At 55.6% G+C, this 15,918-nt stretch overlaps 1 protein-coding gene across 8 annotated transcripts in view; it reads left to right on the forward strand.

The window, feature by feature from the left end:
- NPRL3 (NPR3 like, GATOR1 complex subunit) overlaps positions 1 to 15,918 on the forward strand; it is a 36,886-nt gene that overhangs the window by 1,820 nt on the left and 19,148 nt on the right. For 2 of the 8 annotated variants that reach the window (XM_032327618.1, XM_032327613.1), the window contains exons 2-5: positions 3,029 to 3,098; positions 7,320 to 7,358; positions 10,592 to 10,721; positions 12,176 to 12,250. The exons of 1 other annotated variant lie outside the window; for it this stretch is intronic. In XM_032327618.1, coding sequence (XP_032183509.1) covers positions 3,029 to 3,098; positions 7,320 to 7,358; positions 10,592 to 10,721; positions 12,176 to 12,250 — 314 coding nt within the window. Of the gene's footprint in view, positions 1 to 2,606; positions 3,099 to 7,319; positions 7,359 to 10,591; positions 10,722 to 12,175; positions 12,251 to 15,918 lie in introns of those variants that run through there. 5 more of the 8 variants (XM_032327615.1, XM_032327614.1, XM_032327616.1 and 2 more) reach the window with 5 other exon arrangements.

Consider the following 15,918-nt stretch of genomic DNA (forward strand, 5'->3'; position numbering starts at 1 on the left):
GAGTGGGGGTAAGGGGGGGGCAGAGAGAGAGAATCCCAAGCAGGCTCCGTGCTCAGCGGAGAGCCCAATGTGGGGCTCGATCTCATGACCCTGAGAGCATGACCCCAGCTAAAATCAAGAGTTGGACGTGTAACGGATTGAGCCCCCCAGGTGTCCGATAGTGGTTTTGAGGCACATTTGTCTTATGACTGAGAGTGCACATGTTTTCTTCCTTTTCGAGCCATTTGGGTTTCATTTTTAGCGTACAGCTTACTCTTCACCTTTCCCTAATTTCATCTTGGGTTGAGTTTTCCCTGTAGATCTGAAAGGGCTCTTCATATATTTAGGGTAAAAATGGGCCTTTGTTACAAAGGCGTATGTTCTTAGTTTGCCTCTGTGTAGTTTTGGCTGCATAGAGTTTTGACTTCATGGAGTCAAGTTTTCATTCTGTCTTTTGTGGTTTCTGAATTTTGTTCAACATAGAAAGGCCTTCTGCTCTCCAAGATTATGAACGAAAAGAATTGAGACTCCTGAGTTTTTCCTTTCTCATATGTATTAGCTTTTTATTTTTATTTTTTATTTTATTTTTTTAAAAAATTATTTATTTATTTGACAGAGAGAGGGAGATCACAAGTAGGCAGAGAGAGAAGGGGGAAGCAGGCTCCCCGCTGAGCAGAGAGCCGGATATGGGGCTTGATCCCAGGAACCTGAGATCATGAGCTGAGCTGAAGGCAGAGGCTTAACCTGCTGAGCCACCCAGGCGCCACCAGCTTTTATTTTTTTTAAGTGTTTCTCTTGGTGTAAGTGGAGGCTCCTGGTAGGAGTGGGTGTCTTCTGCACACTTTGCCAAGAGTGTGCACATGTCCGGGAGCCCAGTGGAGCAGGTGCAGCGATGGTGAGGGCGGATGTGGGACTCTGGGGCGCCACAGCTGCAGACCGGTTGGTTCAGGAGCTGCCATAATTTTCTCTTCCCTCCCTGGTTGGTTCCGCTGCTGTTATCACATAGTAAATTCCATGTTTCTTTGACTTTATTTTTCACCTTTCTTATTTCTCCCAGTGAGGTGCGTTCCACATGGATGAGCTGTTGTGACTTGACTCCGTTACGCTTTCAGATGGGACTGGTCACTTACCACGTCCCTTCTTCCGCATTATCCAGGCTGTTCGTGCCTCCTGTTCCCTTGGAACGTCACTAGTACTGAATGTATTGGGTCCTGCTCCCGAACTGTTGATGGCGTCATGGGGGTCAGGTTAAATGGATGGGTTAGCGGGGAAGAAGCAGCGTCTGCGCTGCTACTCAGGGCATGGCATGTCTTCTTTTCGTTTGTATCTCCCTTGCTAGCATCGCTGGTTTCCTCACAGACCTCTTGCCTGGGACGAGCTTCTTACGTTCATCCCAAGGTCTTTTAGCTCTATTACTGGGGTAAGGTATGTGAAGGATATTGGCACATGGACATTTAAAAATTCTTTCTTTTGCCTATGCGTTTTCCGACCCAGCTGTCATCATACACTGAGAGGGTCCGTGTGTGTGCACGTGTGTTATCCTTTTTTTTTTTAAACTAAATATAGTAGCAAAAACATTTGCTATTTTCGTAACTTTTTGGAAAGTACAACTTTAAAAAAATATTTATTTATTTATTTGCTGGGGTGCCTGGGTGGCTCAGTTGGTTAAGCCTTTGCCTTCGGCTTTGGTCATGATCCTGGGGTCCCAGGATCGAGGCCTACGGCTCTGGTGCTCCCTGCTCAGTGGGGATCCTGCTTCTCCCTCTCCCACTGCCCCTCCCCTTGCTTGTGTGCTTTTTCTTGCTCACTCTCTCTCTCTCTCTTTTTTTTTTTTAAAGATTCTATTTATTTGACAGACCAAGATCACAAGTAGGCAGAGAGGCAGGCAGAAAGAGAGGCAGAGAGGCAGGTGGGGGGGCGGGAAGCAGGCTCCCTGCTGAGCAGAGAGCCCGATGCGGAGTGCCCTCGCTCACTCTTTCTCTCAAATAAATAAATAAAGTCTTTAAAAAGATTATTTGGGGGCACCTGGGTGGCTCAGTGGGTTAAGCCTCTGCCTTTGGCTCTGGTCCTGATCTCAGGGTCCTGGGATCGAGCCCCTCATCAGGCTCTCTGCTCAACAGGAAGCCTGCTTCCTCCTCCCCCTCTGCCTGCTTCTCTGCCTACTTGTGATCTCTCTCTCTCTGTGTCAAATAAATAAAAAAACTCTTAAAAAAAAAAAAAGATTATTTGACAGAGTATGCGTGAGAGAGAGAGAAGGGGGAGGGGCAGAGGGAGAGACTCTAAGACAGCGAGATCATGACCTGACCTGGCTCAGGAGTGGGTTGCTTCATTGACTGAGCCACCCAGGCACCCTGGAAACCATAACTCTTTTGAAAAATTATTTGTTATGGAGGGGTGCCTGGGTGGTTCAGTGGGTCAAAGTCTCTGCCTTTGGCTCAGGTCATGATCTCAGGGTCTTGGGATCGAGCCCTGCATCGGGCTTTCTGCTCAGTGGGGAACCTGCGCACCCCCCGCCCGCCCTGCCTGCCTCTCTGCCTACTTATCTCTGTGAAGTAAATAAATAAAATCTTAAAAAAAAAATTTGTTATGGAGAAAAATATATAACATAAAACTTGCCATTTTAAAGTTTACACTTCAGTAACCTGAGTTACAGTCACCATAATCACTTGGCTGTGTTAGGCAGCTGTCCCCCCTGTGTAGGTCCAGAATTTTCATCAGCCCAAACTGAAATCTGTAACCATTAAGCAATAACCCCGTTTCCCCTGTTCTCAGCCTCTGGTACCCTCTGGTCTGCTTTGTGTGTCTGAGCTTGCCCACTGAGGTGTTTCCTGTAAGTGTTGTGTTTGTCCTTTTGTGTCTGGTTTCCTCCACCCGGCACAGCGTTTTCAAGTTGCCCACGTTGTCGCCTGTGTCAGACTCCACTCCTCCTCAGGGCCCCAGCGTGCATCTGCCATGCTTTAGAAGCTGTCTCTCTAACGCACCCCCCCATCCTTGGGTCGGTGGTGGGGCCCGTGTGCTCAGCCGCTCTCCCCTTTGTGCCCTCGCTCAGATAAGCCTCGCAGCAGATATGCCGTCACCAGCACTGGAGACCATGCCGAGGACCAGGACGGGGATTCCAGGTGAGCGCCGGGCTGGCACTCGTGATGGGGCGATGCCTGCCCCAGGCCTGGGAGGGCCCCACCTCCCGCTGACCCAGTGGTTTTCTGCCTCCAGAAGCCTGGTGCCCTTTTTCCCGTTTGCGGGGTGTTTGAGGTTGTGCAGAGCTGGGGATTGTGTTGCCAGGGTCTGACCTGTGGCCCAGCATGGCCCCATGTTCCAGCTGGGGACCCGGCTGTTTGGTGAGGCCAGAGAGCACGTTCGTCTTCTGTGAGAGGAACAGGGAGAAAAGCAGACCTGACTCCTCAGGCGAGTGCCCAGAGGTCACGGGAAGGTGCCCGCGTGCCGCAAGCCTGTTCAGTGGGGATGGGGGTCGAGAGCCGGGCCTCATGTGACCGTTGCTCTTTTAGGGCACAGGTGAGAGGCAGGTTTGGTTCCTTCCTGTGTGTACTCCCGCTGCTTTTTCTGAGATGAGCTGTCAGAGTGGCAGACGTCAGACGTGACTACGTCTACCGTATGTTTATTGTAAAGCCCAGGGAATGGTAACAGAGGCCCAGCTGACGGAGGGAGGATGGTAAACCGGCTGTCCTGGGCGCCTGTAAACGTAGCTGGGACCTGAGTGAGGTAAAGGACTCCACCCGCACTGTCCCGTGGCAGGAGAGCTGCGGCCCCTGCTGGGCCTCTGCCTTGGGGTGAGCCCCTGCGGTCTCCCTGAGTCCTCTTGAGCAGGCTCTGTACCTGCCGTGGTGACATGCAGTTCCACAGTGTGCCTTTATCCTTTCTCGTGAGGGTTGTGGGGCCTCGGGCATGACCAGTGACTTTCTGTGAGGGCAGCAAGCTTTGAAGGAGAGACCAGCGGGGCGGGGACAGCGTGTGGGGAGCTGTCGGACATGTGCGGCTGGTTCCGCTCCATGGAGAAGCTGTGGTCCCCTTGTCCTCTGAGGTCGGCCACTTGGAATAGGCTCTTAGAAGGGGCACCTGCACCTTATCCTCCACCTGGGGACACAGATGGCTTTAGAGCAGGGCTGGCCGCCCACCCGTGTGCTCTAGCTGCGCAGATAGGAGGCTCAGGCTTCAGAGGGTGCAGAAAGTGCTCTGGGTTTCCTGGGACGCTGGCAGCACCTGGCTCCTGCTGGTGACTCACAGGCTTGTTGTGGCGGACTAAGAGGAGGTTTTTAGGGAATTATTTCAGTATTTAGCATAAAGAAGAGGAAGAACCTTGGGAAGGGAGCGAAGCATCCTGGGTCTCTCGGGGTATCACAGGTAATGCTGTTCGCTAAAAGAGCTGGTTCTCTGTACTGTCTCTTTCATTGAATTGAAGAATTCCTTCCTTTGGGAATTGGAGCACAGTATGGCCTCTGCAGATGCCACTCCCACCCACCCCTGTTGTCAAAGATACAGGTTAATACCTCTGAGTGCCCAGCTTTATTTCGTCACGTCGGCCTGCCAAGCCTTTGGTGCTGGGGGGCAGCCGTGTGATGGCTCAGACACCTTCCTGGAGTAGTTCAGGGTTCTCCCCGATGGTCTTCTCCAAGGTGCTTTTCTTCTGTTCCCGCTTATTTTGCCAGACTGAAGCCACGTTAACAGGCCACTCGTGCAGCTTCTGAGTGTGGTGATGGAGGTGCGCTGCCCGAGAGAAGTGAGGGTGCGGGGCTGTGCTGCGCACTGTTAAGTCACTGTTGAAACAGAAATGAAACTGGTGAAATCTGTTCCTCCTTTGCACCAGCCAAGTTACAGGTGCTTGGGGGTGGGGCGCGGGTGACGACTGGCTGCTGTCCCAAGTGGCTCAGATCGGCAGTGTCTCCACCGCCGTAGAAGGACCTGTGTTACAACATGGGCTTGAAATCCAGATGTGAAGTTGCAGCAGTCCTGTTGGACGAGTGCTGGGCACCAGGGGGCTTGTGCTCCTTTTTTTCCTCCCTCTTTTTTTTTTTTTTAAAAAGATTTTCTTTGTTTCAGAGAGAGGGAGCGGGGCACAGAGCATGAGCAAGCGCTGAGGGAGAGGGAGAAGCAGGCGCCCCGCTGAGCTGGGAGCCCGACCTGGGGCTCAGTCCAGGACCCTGGGATCATGACCTGAGCCAAAGGCAGCCGCTTCCCTGACTGAGCCCCCAGGCGCCCTTGGGGAGGTCCTGCTCTTGCATCTACCCACGAGCAGGGGCGCAGGCCATCAGGAGAGGTCCTGGAGAAGGCCTGGCCTCAGTCACAAAGGCTGTCGTTGGTGCCTTCCCGCCCAGCGTGGAATGTTCTGGGCACTCTCACAGGAAAGCCGGTAGCTTGAAAAAGAGTTGACTTCATTTCAAAACACTCAGAAATCGTCTTACTTTAGATAGAATCCAGATGACCTCAGAGGTTTTTGTCCACACCCTTAAGTTCTTGGTTAGCATTGTGGGGTGCTGGATTCCGGGGGCCCTCCTGCCCTCCTCAGGCCTGGCCACCTTTCTGTAAGCCGTGGGTCCAGCTTTTGGGCACACTCACCCCCTCAGGTAGCCCAGAACCTCGGGCCGGCGGGCCAGACAGGCACACAGCTAGTCTTCTCCGCCAGGTGCACGGGGCTCCACCAGGCCTCTCTTGACAGCTTTGTTTCTGCTACTGTGTGTGTGCACATGTGTTAGAAAGGTAGTCCTTGGGGTGCTTGGAGGTGAGTCAGTGAAGCCTCTGCCTTTGGCTGGGCCAGGGTCCTGGGATCAAGCTCTCCATTGAGCTCCCTGCTCAGCAGGGAGTCTGCTTCTCCCTCTCCCGCTCTCCCTGCTTGTGTTCCCTCTCTCTCTGTTAAATAAATAAATAGTCTTAAAAGGAAGGAAGGTTCCCCTGTTTCCTAGAGCTGAGGTTGATGCAGAGAATGTGGGTAAGCAGTGTTGTCCCTGGGCTTGGGGATCCCCGCCCCTTTCCTGGCCCAGCCAGTAAGTCTGCACTGGGGCCTGCCTGCCCGCGGCATGCTGGGACATGTGCAGGCCCGGGTTCCTGCTGGGACTCTCATTTTGAACCTGCAGTATATGGTCTCGGGCATGTTCTTCTGCCATGAGCCTCTGTTTCGCTGTCTTAAGACACCTGAGGGTAGCAAGGCCCCTCTGCCTCTCCCCCCAGGTCTGGGGATCATGGGAACACGTGTGTCTTGGTGAGAGTGCTTACTGGCAGCCCTGGCTCCCTTAGAGGGCAGACGCAAGTTCATGAAACATGCCGGGGACATTTGACGTGTCCCCACCACAGCTGGGAATGGGGAAGAGCACCACTGGTTCTCGGAAGCCCCACACGCTCTTCCCTTTGGGAAGTGAGGGATTTTCCTGGGACCTGTTTGGTTGTAGAAGACAGAAGTTGTAGGAGCTGCACTGGTGCTCCTAGGGGGCTTCTGGGTGACCTGGGAAGGTCCACAAAACATCTTACCCCCTTCATACTATGTGCAGGGATGAGCTGATGTTTGGGAGCTGTTGAAGAAGGGGCTCTTGGCTGTGTGTGTCTCTCACATGGGTCTGTGGCGCGTATTTCTTGGTGAGAGCTGTGCAGAGCCACAGGCCCAGCGGGACAGCCTGGTGGTCCCGGCACGGGGTCGTGGTAGGCTCTCATCCCTCCGTGGCTGTCTCCACGCGGGGGCCTGACCTACTCTCTGTGCCGTGGACACTGGGAAAGCAGCATGTCCTAGAGCACAGTCCTCTGCAGAGTGATGGACTCTCTAGAAGACCGAAGTCGCGTGGTGCACAGGTGTCCCAGGCCCCGTCCAGATTGGCCGCAGCCTCCTCAAGGCCGATGGTCCTGTGCTGAGCAGGGCTCAGCGAGCCTGGATGGGCAGGAGGCGTGTGTCACTGGTTGAGGCTGCCACAGTCAGCGGCGCTCACCAGTTCTCACAGGCTCTTCCGTACGGGGTTCTCAGGGGGTCCGACCGAGACGGTTTTGTCAGAAAGATTAAAGTGCTTGCGCCTGGGTGTGCTGTGACACGATTGGCGCTGGGCTCTGACCCTGGGCTTCCGGCCTTGCTCTCGCTCCTGAGAACTGGCTCTCCGTTGTGCCCAGCTCTGCTTCCATGTGGGAATCGGAGCTCTCGTGAGAGAACGGTGGTAAGTCTTCACCTGGGCGAGTGTCTGTCTTCTTTCTTGTCCGGTAAGTCGCTTAGCTTTGCCCTCGGCAGGTAATGCTGGTGGTGGCCCTTCTGCTAGACTTTTAATGCTGTTTAATAAAACAGCCTTGTAACTCTTCATGAATTTTAAAATCAGTGTGTTTGTTTGCTCTTGATGGTCCTGTTCCCATTCCAGCAAGCCATGTCTTCCAACCGATGAGCGATTGGTTGCAGGGTAAGACGACGCTTCTCCACCGTCTTTCTGTCTTGATTCCTGCTGCCTTCTCTTCTTGTAATTGTGCTTAAATCCTCATTGCCCTCAGTGTTGAAGAATGACTAACGAGGCACACAGGCTCTGGCTCGGACCTCACTGCCCGGTCCCCACGAGTGCCCAGGCTCCCCACGGCCCCTGCCCTTTCTCCACCTGGAGTTACTCAGCTATCCCCCACTCCCTGGGAGGCCAAGGCAAGGCTGGCTGCTGCCAGGGAGACTTCTGGGACCAGGTGTGCACGCAGACCTCTCCTCCTACAGGCAGGCACCAGTGGCCTCAGGAAGGTGGTAGGCAGGCAAGAACAGGGCTCCCTGTCTCCCGAGTCAGCGTCCCCCTAGAAAGACCCTTGGTCATTGCCTCTGGTTTGCATTTCTGTTTGTTTGTTTGTTTGTTTTTTAAAGATGTTATTTATTTATTTGACATACAGAGATCACAAGTAGGCAGAGTGGCAGGCAGAGAGAGAGGGGAAGCAGACTCCCTGCCAAGCAGAGAGCTGGCTGCGGGCTCGATCCCAGAATCCTGGGACCATGACCTGAGCTGAAGGCAGAGGCTTTAACCCACTGAGCCACCCAGGCGCCCCCAGGGATATTAGTTTTGTAACGGCTGTTTTATTGTGTGGCAGCACACTTACCAGGGCTTTCGTCTTCAGAACGTGGGAAAAGGATTTTTTGGAAACAAATATTTTCACTTGTTTTGTTTAATTTTGCTGTTCATGTCAGTTACGTCCCCTTCCCCCAAGTCTCATGGTGCGACTCTGTGACACTGTGCGTTAGGTCAGCAGACACAGTATGTGAAGTGTAAGCCACTCGGGTGTTTTTTTTTTTTTTAAATCATTAGTGTGTAATATAAGTTACCGTGAGTGGATTTCTGTGTGGGTCAGACTGGCTTATACGGGCAGAGCAGCCACAGGCCACCCAGGCCACCCCAGAGAACCACTTAGGGTCGTGTGGCTTTTAACTTCGGCAGCATACGGCTCTCAAGTTGGCCCCCTCTGTTGTGTCCTTTCTGGACCCAGAGTGGGGAGTGTTTTTTATTTGGGTCTTGGAAGGGTACCTCTTGGATCCAGATATTTATAAGCGTGAACTGGACCACCTCTATTTGTCTCTGAATCTCGGCGCATTTCACAGCCGGACTCAGGTTCTGGGACCGGTGGCTAAAGGCCAGGGCTGGGGCCCCTCTGTGGCTCTCCATGATGGAGCAGAGGGTGTTAGTGGAGATTTTTGGATATCACAAGAAAGTGTGAACCTCTGGGATGGTAGGAAGTTGTTTTTCTGTCCGTCATCTCTGTGTCCCTCGTATCGCTGGGTGGCAGAGTGCAGGGGCAGTGTTTGTTTAGATAGGGATGGAATGTTGGCAGAAGTGCTTAGTAGGGCTTTATCAGCGGGAGCCCTCCCTCGGCATCACCGTGTCCCTCCAGTGGGAGGTGTGGGGCAGGGTGAGCCATTGAGAGTTTTTGAAGAAAGCACATCACACCTCCTAAGACTCTGCAAGCTTCCATCTCTGGCTTATTCACTCCAGAGAATGGTGTTCCTGGGAAGGAGTGGCCCACATTGGGGAAGGAGTGACCCACATTGGGCGGCCAAGGGCTGCAGCCGTGTCCCAAGCTCCCCAGAATGTCTCTGACAGCGCTGGTCCCGGAAGGTCCAACTGCATTCCTGACTGTACAAGAGGCAGGGCAGCCCGTTTTGGCCAAAACCCTTGCATCTGGTTTGTTTTGGGGACCACAGAGTGATCAGGGGCTCCTAGGGGACCACGTTGGCCCTGGGGGAAGGCTAGAGGCCAGCATGGCCAGCTCCCCTTGGCCGTGCTAGGCTCGCCTGCTGCCTAGGAGAGAGGCTTGGAGAGAGCCCATCGCTGCCTGTCTTGCCTTTCTCCGTGAGCTGGTTGACCTCAGCGAGGCTCTCGTTCCAGGCCGGTTCCAAGTTACGTCTCTCGCGTGAGACACTGAGCCCTGCCGAGGGTGAGGAACCCAGAGCAACGGCCCCTACTAGACCACGTAACGTCAAGGTCATTTGCTGCCTCAGAGTTGGACGGGAGCCGCAGTCTGTGGTAGACTTTCCCTTCGGAGTGGTGGGGGTCCGTTGCCGCCCTCCCTGCAGAGTGAGCTCCTTTAGAAGAGAAGCTCTGGAGAGGTCCCAATTCCCTGTGGCTCCTCCATGAAGGCCTGGGACGCACCCTGGTGTCTGTCCTCATCGGCCTCCTCAGGACTCTCAGGGCCTCCTTACCCAGGGGCAGAGCGTGGCTGTGGAGCCGCCCTTTCCCACACAGTGGGCCCTTCCGGCCCGATGTTAGATGTACTTTTCCCAGGTGGAGAAACGAGCACAGGACTCGTCTCCCTTCTGGCTCCTGACCAGACACGGGGCCTCCGAGTTTCTAGAGTGGAGGCCCCTGCGGCCTGGGCTCTGAGATGAGGGTCTGCACTGTACCCCCAGCCTCTCCTCCCTGCGGTGATGCTCGCTTATCTGGGTCCCCTGGGCAGGAAGGAACAGGGTTGCCCGTGGGGAGACCGGTGTACAGGTGCCTCTCGACAAGGGTGAGCTCGACAGTGGTACCAAGGCGGTAGCCAGATGTACTGCCCCACCACAGCCTTCCTCCTTCCCACGGCGCCCAGCCGGTGCGTCCCCACCTTCGTTTCCTGTCACCAGCTCTGCATATCTTGCACTTCTTCAAGGTTTCTCCCCTAGTAAGAGCTGGAAGGTTGAGATGCTCAGCGTAGGGGGACGCCCAGGCAGCCTTGCCGTGAGGAAGGTCAGTGAGTGATGTCCTTTACACACCTGGGGTGGAGGGTGCAGCCCGGCAAACCCGGGCCAGTCAGTCCAGGCGTCCCCACGTGCCTGTGCACCTCGGCGAGCGGCTCCCTGGGGCAGTGCCAGCTGCAGCTGCTGTCCTCCCTTGAAAAGCAAACTGCCATGCGTCCTCTCTCCTGAGTTCCGTAGAGCATGCCAAGAAATGACAGCATGTGCCTTCATTCTATGCTTCTCATGCCTTTTACCTCGTAATCCTGGGATTTATGTCCCCGGTCGCGGGGGCCGCTTCGGAAGGGCGACTGACGGCCGCTTCCAGGTGGGCAGTGGCGGTAGAGCACTGCACGCACGAAGCGGCCCTGTCCTGAGACCCTTCTCCTTAGGAGGGCAGGTGGGCCTGGTACCGTGGCACGCTGTGTCCTGATTTCCACTCTGCCCTTGTGTTATTTTAAGGTTTTCGGATGTCATTCTGGCAACAATTTTGGCAACCAAGTCTGAAATGTGTGGCCAGAAATTTGAACTGAAGATTGATAATGTGCGGTTTGTTGGACACCCGACCCTGCTGCAGCACGGCCTGGGGCAGGTACGGCCTGGGGCAGGTACGGCGCCCGGCAGGTGGGGCTCTTGCTGGACAGGTGGGGCTCTCCCTGGGCAGGTGGGCTCTCGCTGGGCAGGTGGGGCTCTCCCTGGGCAGGTACGGCCCCCCTGTGCAGGTGGCGTTCTCGCTGGGCAGGTATGGCCCCCCTGGGCAGGTGGGGTTCTCGCTGGGCAGGTGGGGCTCTCCCTGGGCTGGTGGGGCTTTCCCTGTGCAGGCACGGCCTGTCCTGGCTCCGGGGCCCTCAGGGAGCTGTAGCTCACACTGGTGAAGGCAGCCATCCTATCATGCCGTGTCCCTGACCCCTTGCATGTGTGTGTGTGTTCAGTGAGCTGCGTATCCCCATAGGCCTGCCATGGTTTTTGCTCTTTGCTTCCTGGGTTCTCCTGACGGCTACCTTCCCCTTTATATCTAGGACGTCCATCTCTGAAGTGGTGCAAGTCTTTTTTCTTATTTATTAAATGACATCATAGCAAATAGGATGATTAATTCAGTTCTTAGTGTTGTGCTAGACTTCTGGGATGAATGACATGTTACGGTACTGAGGGGTTTTAACAAGATCGAGGGCACTATTCCCCAAGGGAGTTTGACACCAAAACCTGCTAGTCAGTCCTTTGCACACAGAATCAGGGCTTTGATAAGATGGGGTAGGATTCAGCTCTATCTATAGGATCCAGAAGCTGCAGTCCTCAAGTCTTTTCCCTGAGTTTCCCTGTGGAAGGAGCTTCTGAGGGGGTTGGCTGTTCCAGGACGGCAGTCCGTGGCTGGTGCACCAGGTCCCACTGGTGACACCTTCCTCTTTACCAGGCCTCTGTAGACAGGCCTCAGTCCCCGCTGCTGACCTGTGGGTGGCAGGGGGAGATGGGACATTTTCCCAGGAGTCACAGCCTACCAAACCAGGGATGGTGACCGTCCTGGTGGGTTGGCCCAGGGAGATGTGGCCACCACCCCCTCCCCCAATCCCCAGACGCACTCCCGTGCCTTCTGCTGGCAGCACGTGTGACCGACCATGGCCGGGTGCCAGGCAGCGCGGTCCCGATTGGCTCTGAGTGTTACCTGTCTCTCCGTCGTCTGGAGCGGTTGCCCAGCCTGGCGGGGACAGGGGACAGTGGAGACAGCAGTGGGGGAGGGAGGGTCTGGGCAGAGAGTGTCCCATGTGCTCGAGCTTCTCCCCATCAAGCTCCCTTCCGTTGCCTGCAGTAATCTTGTCCCTTGGGGCCGTGGCATCGACCCTCCCGCTGTCGTCTCAACCGCGTTTCCATCGGTCTGTGCTGCCCGTGCTTGCCCGTGCGGAGGCGGTGGCCACGTCTCAGAGACCCTAGGGCTGTTTTATTCTGGGTCGGCTACCCTCTCGAGCCTTTTCCTGTGCCTGAAGAATAGCTCTAAACAGGGTTTCTTGGGACGTGGTGGCCCTCACTCATTAGATTGTATTTCTTTTCCAGGTTTCAAAAACAGACCCATCTCCGAAGAGGGAAGCCCCCACGATGATTCTTTTTAATGTGGTGTTTGCGCTGAGGGTGAGCTAGTGCACAGATGGCTGGAGAGCACTGGCGGCTCGAGGGCGGGGAGCAGGGCCCCGGGGTGAGGGAGCAGGGTCCTGGGACGGGAGCTGCCGTTCATCTCTGGTGACGGTGTCATTGGCTCAGAGCTCAGACTGTGGGGCCGGCCCGGCTGCTGCCAGGCCCCTCTGGGGGTCCTGCGGGAGTTTACCCTTCCTGTGTCAGTTCCAGGACAGTTTTATTTTCATTTTCCCTCCTCTCCCGGCCCCTGGAAACCACCAGTGTGCCTTCTGTCTGTGGGCTTACCTGTTCTGCATTTGCATAGAGACAGGATTCTAGACAATATATTTTTTTTTAAGATTTTATTTATTTATCAGAGAGAGAGAGAGCGAGAGAGAGCAAGCACAGGCAGACAGAATGGCAGGCAGAGGGAGAAGCAGGCTCCCTGACGAGTAAGGAGCCCGATGCGGGACTCGATCCCAGGACGCTGGGATCATGACCTGAGCCGAAGGCAGCTGCTTAACCAACTGAGCCACCCAGGCGTCCCGCATAGAGACAGGATTCTACACTGTGTGGCCTTCGGCGTCTGTCTGCTTCCACGTGGCTCACGCACGTGGTAGCGTGCCCGCCCCTCTTGTGGCGGCAGCGTGTTCCATGTGCGTGGAGCTCAGCAGGCGCGTCCGTCTGTAGATGCGGTCGCGGATGCGCTGTCTCTGCGCTCCAGCCGTTGGGAGCGACGTGTGTGTGTGTCGCTGCACTAGGGCCCGTGCTGTGACGGACATTTCTGTCCAGGTGTTTGCGTGGACGCCCGGTTTTCTTTCCCTTGGGCACACACACTCCGGAGTGGCATTGCAGTGCCGTGTTGAGGACGGGTCAGACAGCTGCCCACGGTGGCCCACTGTCTGCGTCCTCCATACCAGCACTTGTGATTCTCCGTGTCGTGTTTAATCCGTGAGCCTCGGAGTTTCTCCGGGCAGTTCCCAGACTGCCTGAAGTTAGGTCAGAGGAAGTTTCTCTTCAGTGAAGCTGTCGGGATCTGAGGGACCCACAGGAACATGAAAAGCGCCCCCGGGAAAGCCTTACTGTGTTCCGAAAGGACTGGGAGTTGCCCAGGAAGTCTGTCTTGTGGCTGTCCTGTGACGGGATCCCTGTGAGCTGCCCCACTGCCGGTTCGTACGAAAGCAGTCCGTGTTCTTTCTGATGGGCACGTGTGGCCCGTGCACGGGCTTCACAAAAGCATCCCAGACCAGGTGACTGGGTCTCAGTGACACGGAGCAGCGTGTGCTCTGCCGGCCCTCAGAGTGGCCAAAATGACTTGCAGCGCAGGGGACACCTGTAAGATGGGGAATTGTTCCACGTCTCGAGGTGCTTTTCTCTGGAGAGAAAACCGCATTCACTGTGAGCGGCTCGAAACCGCAGTGACGCCAGGGCAGAGCCCCTTGGAGTGAGGCTCGGTCTTTAAAACTGGCCCCAGCGCTGCTTGAGACAGCAGCATGCAGGGTTAGCAGGGGCTGTCCCGGGCCTGCCGTTCCACGTGGAGACCTTTACTTTGTCATTTTGGCCTTTGCACGGTGTAAATAATGTCAGGTGTGACTGACAAAACTACATACTGCGCACAGCCACCAAGAGAGCTCCAGTAAGTAAGAAACAAAACCCCCAAATCACGATGAACGCTGTTGGCCTGTGAACCCTGACAATCCCTGCGGGATGGGCAGTGAGAAGCAGCCATGGGTCTGCCCTGCAGGCAGGTCCTGGTCGCGGCGGGACAGTGCGGGGGAGCTGACTGGGTGCCACCTCTGGACACTGCCGTCCAGAAAACAAGCGGCTTCTGGAGCTGCGAGCAGACTTAGGATAACGGCGAGGCCGGAAGCAGTGCAGGCATCCAGTAGTTGGGCTGCTGAGACAAGGGGGAGTCATCACACTGGTGCGGCCCGTGGCTGGCAGGGGTGAGGCGTGGGGGCCCGGCCCGAGCCTGGAGGAGGACGGGTGGATCGCTGCGCCGGGAAGCAACGCGGTAGGGGACCTCACACAGCAGAGGCCGTGACGTTGAAGAGCGAGAGGAATTTTAAATGATGTAAAGCATTGGTATTTTTAGGGGAGAAAGTTATTTTGTCTTTTTTAATAGTCATGAAAACATACATATATACTTTAATACTTTGAAAAGTTTTTTTTTTGAGATTTTATTTATTTATTTGATGGAGAAAGAGATCACAAGTGGGCAGAGAGAGAAGGGGAAGCAGGCTCCCCGCTGAGCAGGGAGCCTGAGATCATGACCTGAGCTGAAGGCAGAGGCTTAACCCACTGAGCCCCCCAGGTGCCCTACTTTAAAGAGTTTTAAACAAACCGCCCACTAGTGACAGTAATAGTCTGACCACCCTCGTACACCCATCTCTGATGTCCCCCGGCTGTCACCAGCCCGCCCTGGCTTCTCCCCTGCCCTGTTGTTCAGGCGTTTTGGGCAAGCCCCGCAGCTCATGTCTGTTCAGTTCTGCGTACTGTGGGTGGCTTCTCTATCAACTGTGAACGTTGGTGTTATACCGTGGCACCTTTTCACCCCTGATAAAGTTCGCTGTGATTTGGTATCAGCTAGTGCCTGGTGGCCATAGTTTTGGCCGCTGGCCTGTCTGGGCCAGGATGAAAATCTCGCCCTCATGAGTGTGTGGGCTGTGTCTGTGGGTCTCTGCCGGTCTAGGACCCTCCTCCCGCTCTGGCCCGTTGGTGTTCCGCGTTGGGGTCCATCTCATCGTGCTTGCTCTGTGTGTGTGTGTTGCCTGCAAATTGGACGTCTGCTCTGGAGGCCTCGTTCTGTTTCAGTGCACTTTTTGGGAGCGAGAAAGTCTCACAGGCGATACCCTAAATCTCCTGCTGTTTCACATCACTATGGGGCAAATGCGGCGTTTCTGAGTTTCCCCTCAGGGCCGGCATGTCCTCGGTGGTCCCTCTGTCCCTGTGGCCAGAGTGAGCCTCGGGCTCTGCAGGCACCTGTGTCTGTGGTGTCTGGCCTGTGGAGCCAGGCAGGACACCCCAGGGCACCCTATCAGTGCGGGTCTTGCCTGGGTGCATACCCCGCTGCATGCCTGGGAATGTGGACGTCATGGGCTCAGGCGTCTGACTTAAAACGCCGTGGTGGCCCGCCAGTGGGACCTGGAACATAGGGTCATGCTCTCCCGTGTGACTCGGTGGCTCAGGAGGGGAATAGCCAGGTGCATGGGATCATTCCTCCCCTGTTTGCTGCCGGGACCGCCTGTGCAGACTCCTCTGCAAGTGTGTTTTGTCGGAAAGCTGTGGCACATGCACGAGGCCCTATAGTTCCAGCGTCTCGTGGGGGCGTTGCTGGGGGCCATGCTGGAGGGGCAGGGCTGCTGCCGGGTGCTGGGCATGGCGTGACGGCAGTGTTTAGTCCTGTCCCCTGCATGGGTGCAGATTCTGTCTGTGAGTGTGACATCTGCTGGGAGCTCAGAAAATCTCTCCAAGTCCTGGTGATGAAGGTGTTTACCCTGTCTGGTGCAGGGTTTGGTCCAAAGGGCTGACTGTGGACACCTCGCTGGGGGGGCCCTGCCTGCCAGATAAACAGGAGGGGAGGCACCCCTGGGTTTAATCAGCGGTACCAGCGTCCCTCTCCCTTTTCCCACCTCCGCCCCTGGGATGACTCAGCAGCCCTCTCGGCCTCCTGAACCACTGAGTCA

This window comes from Mustela erminea, chromosome 20 (genome assembly GCF_009829155.1).
Source record: "Mustela erminea isolate mMusErm1 chromosome 20, mMusErm1.Pri, whole genome shotgun sequence".
Taxonomy (NCBI): domain Eukaryota; kingdom Metazoa; phylum Chordata; class Mammalia; order Carnivora; family Mustelidae; genus Mustela; species Mustela erminea.